This window comes from Catharus ustulatus, chromosome 1 (assembly GCF_009819885.2).
Source record: "Catharus ustulatus isolate bCatUst1 chromosome 1, bCatUst1.pri.v2, whole genome shotgun sequence".
Taxonomy (NCBI): domain Eukaryota; kingdom Metazoa; phylum Chordata; class Aves; order Passeriformes; family Turdidae; genus Catharus; species Catharus ustulatus.
In genome coordinates, this window is record NC_046221.1 from 162,468,327 (window position 1) to 162,478,731 (window position 10,405).

Sequence of the window (10,405 nt, forward strand, 5' to 3'; positions counted from 1 at the left end):
CTGAATTTTGGCTTTTTTTCCTGCTGTCAAAATTGTCACTGAATTCAGGCCCTCCACTGCATTTGTAATTTTCCAAGTGTGTAACACAGGTTTTGAAATCCTGGTCACTAAGAGGGATTATCCCTTGACCCTGTTGGGAAAATATGTTCTGGGTGAGGAAGGGTTTCACACCATTCCAGTGACACTCAGAATACGCTAAGTCCCTGAAATTCCTACAGTAGAAGAGCACAGAGAGTGGAAATCCTTCAACAAGGGAAATATCTGAGTTTATTTAGTTGAATAATCAAATCAGGAGAGGGCAAAACAGAGCAAAGTCAGGTCAGATGAGAAATCTCCTGATATTTCAGTCGATTAAAATGAAGCTGGAAAAAGGCATTTCTTCTTGCACCAATCCAACACAAGCCCCAGAGTCCCAAAACAGTAAATTCCTGTTCTTTTCTGAGCTTTCTAACCTTTTTCTCACTTTTTTTCTTTCTTTCTTTTGTTTTTCTCAAGCTGAAGTCAGTTTTTAAGTGGTGTTTTTCAGAAAGAAGAAGCCAAAAAGCTCATTTTGAAAATGTCAAGATTTGATTCCTTTAGAAAAATACAAAACACTTAAAGCCACCAAGTGGTTCCGTAAGATTCAAGACTAGATAAAGTCTGGTATTCTACATTATTTCATTTTTTTTAATGTAGTGTTGTCTGAGCACATGTGGGAGGGATGGAAGAACTCATCAACTCTGTAACAGAAACACGAAGGCTTTTAGTGAGCTTGGGAATCCCTGGTTTTGCAAAATATAAATTCATAGGATCAGAAAATGGTTTGGGTTGGAAGTGACCTGAAAAATCATCTCATTCCAGCCTCTGCCATGGGCAGGGACACTTTCCACTGTCCCAGGTTGCTCCAAGCCCTGTCCAAATGGTCTTGGACACTTCCAGGGATGGGGCAGCCACAGCTTCTCTGGGAATTCCATTCCAGGGCTTCCCACCCTCACATGGAAGAATTCCTTCACAGTGTCCCATCCAAATCTAAATTCCTTCCTCTTAAGGCCATTCCCCTTGTCACAAAATCACAGAATTCACAGAATCACTGGGTTGGAAAAGACCTTCAAGACCATTGAGTCCAACCCTGTCCTAACACCTCAACTAAACCATGGCACCAAGTGCCACTTCCAGTCTTTTTTAAACACATCCAGGGATGGTGACTCCACCACCTCCCTGGGCAGACCATTCCCTTGTCCTATCATGCCATGCCCTTGTAAAATCCCCATTCCACTCCCTTCTAGACATATGAATTCACCAGCTGAAACCTGGTAACCATCCTAGATGACATTGCAGCCTCACTTTAACATGATCCTAAAAATCCCTAAATACATCCTAAAAAGCAACAAAAATGGCTGTGTCTTCCACAAAAATCATCTCAGCGTCAAGAATCGAGCTGGATGTGCACAGCAACCCTCCTTTCAATTCCTAAGGATCAAAAATCAGCTGTAAAAACAACAAAACCTGCCTGCAAGTCATCCTTGGTACAAATGAGTGCTGCAGGAATGAGACTGGGACAATTTCTTGCTCCATGATGGGAGTGAGCACCCCCAGCTCAGCAGAGCAGTTTGGATGTGATAAGTGGAGCCATTAGGGCCCGTTGTGTCAATAATGGAAATTTCACAGCCTTCCTTAATTACGTGGGAAAAGGAGATCCAGGGGAGCAGTTGGGCTGTGCACTCACACAGGGCCTGCCTGGAAAGTCAATAAATATGATTTACATCACTGAGCGGTTCAATGGCTTTGATTAAAAAAGGAGATAATAGACCAAAAAAAAGGGCTAAAAGCAAGGAAAAAAAAAAATCAACTAGTCTAGTGGATGATGGCCCTCCCCATCACAGAGGGGTGGAACTGGATAATCTTTCAAGTCCCTTCCAACCCAAATAATTCCATAATTCCATAAAATAATTTTAATGTGCAATAGGTGCATCTTGGCTCTTTCTTTAAGCTGTCCTGAAAAAGCAAATTAAGAAGCCCATCAGTCCAGTCACAATAAAGAAAGAAGAAAATAAAACTTATCAAGTAAAGATTATCAAGTAAAAATTATCAAGAATTCATGATTTTCTACTCTCAAAGTGCTTGGCCTCACCTTCTCCACCATCTATGGAATCATGGAATCATTACAGCTGGAAAAGCCCTTTGAGATCATCCAGTCCAGATCCACCACTGACCCCTGTCCCCAAGTGCCACATCCACAAAGCTTTTGAGCCTTAGCTTCCAGGGATGGTGATTCCAGAGTGTTCCAGTGCCTGACCACCCTTCCAGTGAAGAATTTTTTCTTCTTGGGATGGTTCTCACTCTGATTTTGAAGGGGATTTCAGTAGTTTGAGGCACTTAATCCATCACTGGGCTACATATATTCCAGGTGACCCCCTACTCTGAGAGCCAGGAGCAGTAATAAGGCATTTTGTTCATTAATTAATGAGTGTAGATCCAATGATTTGGTCCCAATCCCCTGGGATTTTCATCTGGAACTGTCAGGAAGTATGGAAATAATAATGGTTACAGTCAAACCTGGAAGACTCTGGGACAAAATTGGAAACCTTATGGGTTTACCTGGCACAAGGAGGTATTTTCCAGCCTCATCTTCCTTTCCCAGCTCCCACCCCCACCCTGTCCATGTTCCTCCAGTGTAGTTTTGGCCATCATTCCTCATCCCTTCTTGTCTCAACCCCTGATCTTGTGTCCTGTGGGAATGGGCTGTGTGGGGATGGATGGTGCCAGGGACAGATTTTTCCCTCTTTGGTGTTTTTCCTGTTTTTAATTCCCATGGTGTACAGTGGAGTTCTGCCCCCCTCTGCTGGAAGAGCTCAGCACCTCCAGCTGAGCTCAGTACCCTCCAATTTCCTGAATTGGAAGGGACCCACAAGGATCAGCAAATCCAGCTCCTGCACAGAACACCCCAAAAATCCCATCAGGTGCCGAGAGCATTGTCCAAACACTTCTTGAGCTCTGGTGCAGCTCTTGCTGTTTTGTTCTGCAAGGATCAGGTTGTTCATGGCACTTTTGGACCATGAAAAGTCTAAACCTGCTCCCCTGTAGCTTCTCTACACTGTCACAGGTTGGGGTGATGCTGGGTGCACTTTTGTCACTGGTCTGTCCCCTCAATGCTTTTTCCCCCCTCTTTTCACTGATTCTGGCAGTCAAGGGCACAAAGGCAGAGTTCAGTTGTGGAACCAAATCTCACCTTCAAAATTTCCTTCTCCCTCTTGCCAAGAGTTTGTGGTTGAGCTGCAAGGAGCTGAGACACGAGGTCAGCAGCTCTCCTTGAGGCATCTTTGGCCTTCAGATCCTCTCTGCCTCTCCAAGCTGAGCTCAAAAGGGATCTCTCACAAAAGGGAAGTCCATTGGGCATTTACTCTCTGTTGTAAATGGAATAATTCCTTTTGTTTCTCCAGCTGACCCACCCAAGTGCACACTGCCAGTTGCATCCCACCCTGGACTCTTTTCCTTCATTGGAGAAAGATCAGGGATGGAGCAGGGAATGGGGTAAATCCATCTGAGTGCAAAGATTCTCTGGAAAAGGATTTGCAGAGGTAGAATCCTTTATCCCTGGGCTGAATATCTTTGGGGCCAGGAATCTATCTATTGCTAAATAGAAACATTTCAGTTTAAAACACCCTGAGCTCCTTTCCCTGATGTGTTCCCTGCCTCCAGCCTGGATAACTCTGTGATATTTTAGAGGTAATGAGCCCTAGGAATTGAGAATGCATCAGATAACAAAGCCCCAGCTCCTGAATCTCTGTTGGGTTTGGGTGCTTCTCACCCACAAAGGATCTTTGGTTGTCAAATAGAGCTCGTTGAGGTTTAGTTTCTTTACCTTGTCCTGTCTTTCCTCAGCTCTTCTGTGAGTCTCTCAAACACGGGTGGGAATGGGACTGTCCTCATTTCCAATTCCTTCTCCCAGCTGTGCCCAACAAGAGCCCTGTAGGTTCTCAGTCCCACAAAGGGCTGCTTCCCCCAAAATCATGGGCTACATCTGACTCAGTTTTAGGGTCTGAACTGCTCAGTGCATTTCATTTTTATGTCAACCACATTCTTCTGCTGAGAAGGAAGATTTTCATAAGCCAGGTAACCCTAATATCCCAGATTTTCAGAGGGCAGTAGATGCTTGAGTCATCCACGAACCAAGGAAGAAAAGACCAGAAAACGAGAAATTGAATCAATTTAAGCAGATATTTCAAATTTTTATTGTATAAATCTACAAAAGGCTTTGCTACAATAGCAAATCAAGTGTAGCACTATTCTACTGACAGGCTCTAGTGGCTTGGTGTGATCTTGTAACTCCAACATGACACATGAGGAATAAACTGCCTGATCCAGTCAGATCCAGGGCAGGTGATGTCGGCTTACAAAGACCTTTTGGCTTCAACCCCTACAACCTGCAGCAACTCCACGTGTTTGCCTTTTGTACAAGGTTGTTTGAATTAATAATATCGCTAGTAAAAATAAAAACTCTAAAGTAGTTTCATCAGTAAATGTAAAATCGCCTAGGGAGGGAAAAATGCAGTGGTTGAAATCTGCTAAAGTTCCAGAGGTACAACACATCCACTCTTCTCATTCATGTGACTCTGCCCCAGGAAAATAAACTACCAGTCCTTCCTGGAGAGGCTGGTAATAAAAACCAGGGTGCTACAAGTAAAGCTCCAGTTTGCTGGGAGCAACAATTAAAGTAAAATCAGTCCAGGAGATTCAGTTCTGCACATTCCAAAAAGCCAGCTGAAAATGTGAAAAAATCTCAGGACCAAATGAGCAAGTAGCACAGACAGGCTAATTCCCTAAAAAAGCAGGAAAAAATAAAATGCCTATTGAGGCAGTCTAGTCCCTTGGAAGAGACTGTGGAAATTAAGCACCTCAAAATCAAATTTAGACCTTAAAATGATGCCTGGGAATCTGCCTTTACATGGTTTTATGGAATTTTCCAGTCCTGGACATTTTTGCTGAGCCTTGTTGGAATGTACCTTAGATCCCTCTGGCTTAATTCAAATGCAACAAAACACCACAGAATTTAAGTAAAGTGGATTTTTTTTTTGCGCACACACACACACACACACACACACACACACACAGAGAGGACAGCTGGCTCTGGAAGAGAGAGATGAACCAAAACTGTCTTGTCCAGCTCACTCGAGCTCTTTTCAGGCTCCCTGGGTCTGGATGGAAAGCAGTCACTCCAAAGCCAGCACAAGAACCCCAGTTCTTGCAGTAACTCTGGCCCATGCAGACCCAGAGAGCTCCTGCTGTCTCACAAGGCTCCTTGCTGGCAAGACAGCTGGCCCAGATGTGCAGGCTCCAACAGTTCAGACAAGCATCTGCACCGAGGGATGCTTCTCCAAACTCCGGGAGCCCTCTGAGGTTTGGAAGTGATACCCGCATGAAATGGAGCTAGCCTGGGCTCAGGAGAGGTGAGTGACAGCATGGCCAGCGGGGAGGGTTCGTAGCCAGGGCAGGATCAGCCTCTTGGCAAAGTTAATCAGCAAAGTTTTTTTTTTTTTTTTTTTCCAGTGAGGATCTAGCGGAGTTTTCTTTAGGTGAGTCCCAGCAGCCCCAGATCGCAGAGGTGCAGAATCCTCTCCACAGACAGGCAGCACAAGCCCAGCATCCTTGCTGTCCCCAAAACCTGGACTTGGTTCTTCTGTTCTGGCCCCTCTTTCCATTCTCAGCACTTTCCTCACACAGCTCAGGCTTTTCTTTGTCCTGTTGGAAGCAGCTTCCCAGTTTCATTCTGGCTCTCAGCACCTCGAAGGTGGCATTGCACTGCATGGGAGGCTCTTTGGTGCATGGTTTGCCCTCTGTCTTCCTGCAGCACTTTCTTCTCCCCTGGGAAAGCTCTTGGACACAGAGAAGGAATCTCAGCAACAGCAGCAGAGATTGCTGGAAAAGACAAAAAAAATACACCAACTCTGATTAGATTTTTAAAGTGGGAAGGTAGGGGGAATTTTCAGGAGTTGGGATTAAATTTTGCTGTGCATGCAGCCTGGAGGACCCACCAGGTGTTGGGGTCTGAGGATTTGCCCATGGTCCAGCCAAGGGAAAGCCACATTGTGCAAACCCTGGAGCATCAATTGCTGGGGCTGGTGCTGGGGTTGTGTCACCAAGAAGCTGCAATGTCACCTCTCTGGTGGTGCCAGGCTGCTGCAGCCACTGGCACTGAGGTGTTTGCACCTGGGCTGTTCAATACCTCGGGTCAGGGCACTGGGCAGATTAAGGAAGGCCCACAGGGATCTAATTACCTGTGCCAGTCTGTCCTTCAGGTGGTGGATCTGGCAGCTGGTGGCTGAGGGTCCTGAGAGCAGGTCAGATGTTGTGGCCTTTGTTCTGCAGCTTTTCCTGTGGCTTTCCTCCCAAATGCTGCATGCTCAGAAGTGATTCCTTCTCAGAGGAGGATCTGAGTGAGTCACTGGAAGCAAGAGGAGACAAAGCTTGTAATACAGGGCCAGCTCATCCTCAGCAGTGACTCCCACTCCCCCATCACTCAGCCGGGTCATTAGTGAGAAATGCTCCTTTCTCTGCACACAGAGCTGTTGACAAACTGGGAACGAGTGAGAGGAGAGCTCCCAGCAGGATGCAGAGCAGACCTGCAGCTCCTCTGGGCTCCTCTGGGATGTGCTCCCTCAGGTGGGGACTCAAGCCCAGAGGTTCTCCATGAAGGACAGGGCAGGTTTTGGGGCTGGGCTAATTAATAAGCTTCCCATTTTTCCCCCATATTAATCAGAAAGTGCAGGATACTGCATCTTTGGAAACTTTTCCCATTCCTATATTTCCCCTTGGGATCTCCCTCCCTCTTTCTCCCAACCCCAGTGCTTCATATCCCATTTCAGCTGAGTTTTTAACCCCAGACAAGTTTTCTACTGGCTCTGAGGAGAGAACGTCAGAGAGCTGCCTTACCTTCAGCCTCTTGGAAGGAGTCACAGCAAAGGCCTTCTGAGCCACCAGTGCCACATGTCCCTGCTGTGGCAGTGCCAGGAGCATCCCAGGGTCTCTCCTGCTGCTGCATCCCTGCTGTTTATTTGGTCTGGTGGTAAATGCAGATGATGCCCAAGATGTGTCCAGCTTCAGGAAGCTTTGGAGAGCCAAACTTGGAGAATGTCTTTCTCCTCTCAGTCTTGTCACCAAACACTGGCCAAAAGTGAGTGCTGAGCATTTCCTGCCTCAACATGGGAAAAGTCACAAAGTCCAAGTCCGTCTCCTTCTGTGGTGAGATGTTGCAGGAATGTCTCTGTGAGCAGACAACACTCTGTCCTAGGTGCTCTGGGACAGGGATGCCAGGCTCTCCAAGAGCATTTGGAGTCTGTCTGTGTGAGCAGAAGCTCCTTGCAGCGATGCACAGGTTAAAACTGTGCTGGGGCACACAGATCCTCTCTTCATTTCCTTTGGCTTTTACATGGCAAAAGCTCCTGTTGTCTCCACACATCAGCATGGACTCGATTTTGCTGCTCTGGGGATATTTTGCTCTGAATTTGGGGTGTGTTTGTTTGTTTCATTCAAAGAATAAGGATTTGTTTCCCTTCCCTTCCCCCAGTCTCTCTCAAAAGAGCTCTGGTGTCTCCTCTCTCTACCTTAAACACCCTCTCTTCCCTGAAAGGAAGGAGACTGCTCCTTCAATAAATGAGCTCAGAATTTAATTAGAAAATCTGTTTCCTGCTGAATGCACAGGATAATGTGCAGAGAAAGGATGAAATTTGCCTCTGCACTGCAGTGGCCTTGAACTGAAGTGAGCAGAAACTAAGACAAGAAGTAAACCAGTAAGAGCCTCTTGAGAGGAAACACATTAAAGCAGGTATTGGGTGCAGTGAAATGAAAACCACAGAAAATAATCCAGATTCTTAAAGCTTTCAGTTCTCAGAACAAAAAAAAAATAAAAAGCAAAAAATTACTTTAATCCTTTGGAGCAAGTAAGAGCAGGAGTGAACAGAAACCCAGAGGTTAATCAGAAATAGGCAAGGGTCAAAAGAAAGCTGTCTCCTCAGGACAGGGCCACCCTCTCAGAGGAAGGAGGAGAGATGGAAAAAGAGAGATCCAGATGGGTAGGAACCCTCCACCAACTGCTGCACTCGCATGAAGTCCTTGAGAGCCGCCAGCGCCGAGCGGCTGCTCCGCCAGTTGGGAATTGTCTCTATAGTTTCTTGTCAGGGAATTCTCATAAAATTGGCAGTTCCCCACAGTGGTGCCAGCAGGGTCCCCAGCACCAGTGCGTGGCACGGCCTGGGCAGGGGGGCAGCCCCATGCCGAGGTGCCTCTCCCCCACCACCTCCCTCCCCCCAGGAGCAAAGGCAATCCCTCTGCTCCGGGCTCTCGGGCTGAGCACTCCTCAGGTCTCAGCCACAACTTCCCTCCAAGGAGAAGCTTCCTAAACAAGCCCCCTTCTCCCTTCCACGGAACCCAGACCCCCCTCAGGGGGGCTCATATGACAGTGGCTGGGGGGCTGGGGGGCTCTGGTTGAGTCCCATTGCTGGGCACGGGACTGGCGGTGGTGGAGGGGGGCACGGTCTCCACGGAGTCTCCTGGCTGAACCTCGGGGGTCCTCTGTGGGCTGGGCTCCTCAGAGTGCTCCATGTTGCCTTGGACTTCCTTCCCCCTCTGGATCAGCTGCTCTAAGGTCTTGGGCAGGGGGTAGCTCAGGAAGCGCTTCAGTTTGGGCTGGAGGGTGCCTACCACGTACTGGATAATCTCCTCCTCGTCTGCATCCACATAGAGGGTCTGGTACAGGTCTCTCTTGCGCCAAAGGAACTGATCCAGGGGCTCCCCCTCTTTCTGGGGCAAATCCAGCTCCCTTTTGATAGCATCCCTAGTCAGAGTTCCCTCGCTGTACTGCAGGAACTCCTTCTTGAACTCGACCCAGTTTTTCACGGAGTCCTGCTTGTACTCCCACCACTTTTTAGCTGGGCCGTTCATGTGGTTTTGGATCTGGGAGAGCCAATACTCCTCTGTTCCACCCACCTGCTTCAAGTATTCCTCCAAGTGGCTCAAGAACTCCCGGGGATCCTCAAACACCTGGGTCTCCACCGGGGAGGCCGGAGCGTCCTCGGACACGGAGACCCACTGGTAGGAATCGTGGCCCTGGGGGATGCTAGGCACCTCCCCGGGAGGAGGGGTCAGGGCGTACATCTGGCTCATGTCCAGGGCATAATCATAAATCTCCCCCTCACCTGGCCTGATCTCCGGGCCTCCCACCCCGACAGACACCGTCTGCTTGCCCTGCTCGCCAGGGCAGTATTTGCCTCCCATGGACTCCAGGCGGTCAGCCCACTTTTCCAGGCGGAAGAAGACTTCCTTCCAAACATTCATCTCCCTCTTGACCCACCTCTCCAGGTGGGCAATGGTCTCCTGGCACCTGGCCAGGCAGGCTTTGATGGACTTCTTCCATCTCTGGTTTTCAGTCGGGACGTGGTCCTCTAAGTTGTTCTCCAACTTCCCCACGGATTTCTGCAATCCCTTCAGCTCCCGCTCCACCTGCTTGGAGACCTCTGTCAGGAGGTGCCGGTGGGTCCTCCGGACATGCTCCAGCATTTCTGCCCTGCACTTCCCTATCTGCAGGATCACATTGGGCTTGTTGGCGACTCCACGGTGCCCCTGGAAGGAGTGGACGCCCGCGCTGGTGACATTGTCCAGCTGCATGGCTCCGACCGTGCGAGTGGCAAACACAGAAAGAACTGGGTTGTAAGCACTAAAGCTGGATCCCAAAAAAATCCCCACCACAACACTTCCTAAAAGACACACAGAGACTTCTAAACCCCCCTCCAAGGACTTTTGGACACAAACACAACCCAATCAGATATCACCGCAGAGCGAGCTGGTTCGGTCCACGTGGATCCCAGAGAGAGTTGTAGCAAATTTCTCCCGGTGCCAAGCTGGAAACGCCGGTCTCACGTGCTCAGGGGTGTCCCAGAGAGAACCAGGATCCTCCAGGAACAAGGAGAGGACTTGGATAAGACGTCCAATCCCGCTGGGAATCTGGAACGCCGCAAAGTCCCCCGCCGGAGAAAATCACACAGAGACGCACAAAGAAGCTGGAAGCTGCGGCAGCAAAAAAAAAAAAAAAAAAATCCGGGTGATTTCTCCTCGGGAAAAACTTGGTGAGCCAAAAACCGCTTTCAGTGGAGATGCTGAAGAGCTGCTTCTCCTCGCTGCCTGAACTGCCACTAGTCCAGGCTCCTCCATCTACTTATACTCCACGCAGCTCAACATGTGGGTGGTGCCCAGCCTCCTCTCGCACTCTCAGCGCAGCGTTCATTGGAGGAGCAGAGATGCCGGTGTCTGTGGCAACCCAGATTTTGGCAGCCTCCCCTCGCTTGCCACCCCCTCGCTCACGCCCCCAGACTCGACGCGAGAAGCGCTTGAAAGGTGCTGGAGACAGTTGGAGAGATGGATGAGTAATCGCACC

At 48.7% G+C, this 10,405-nt stretch overlaps 1 protein-coding gene across 1 annotated transcript; it reads right to left on the reverse strand.

The window, feature by feature from the left end:
• Window positions 1-4,178: 4,178 nt before the first annotated feature.
• Window positions 4,179-10,189, reverse strand: ARC (activity regulated cytoskeleton associated protein). Its single transcript, XM_033076169.2, has 3 exons — window positions 6,910-10,189; window positions 6,255-6,421; window positions 4,179-5,895 (listed from the first exon to the last, which is right to left on the reverse strand). The coding sequence occupies exon 1, from the start codon at window positions 9,637-9,639 to the stop codon at window positions 8,425-8,427; it is 1,215 nt and encodes a 404-aa protein (XP_032932060.1). The 5' UTR covers window positions 9,640-10,189; the 3' UTR covers window positions 4,179-5,895; window positions 6,255-6,421; window positions 6,910-8,424.
• Window positions 10,190-10,405: the final 216 nt, after the last annotated feature.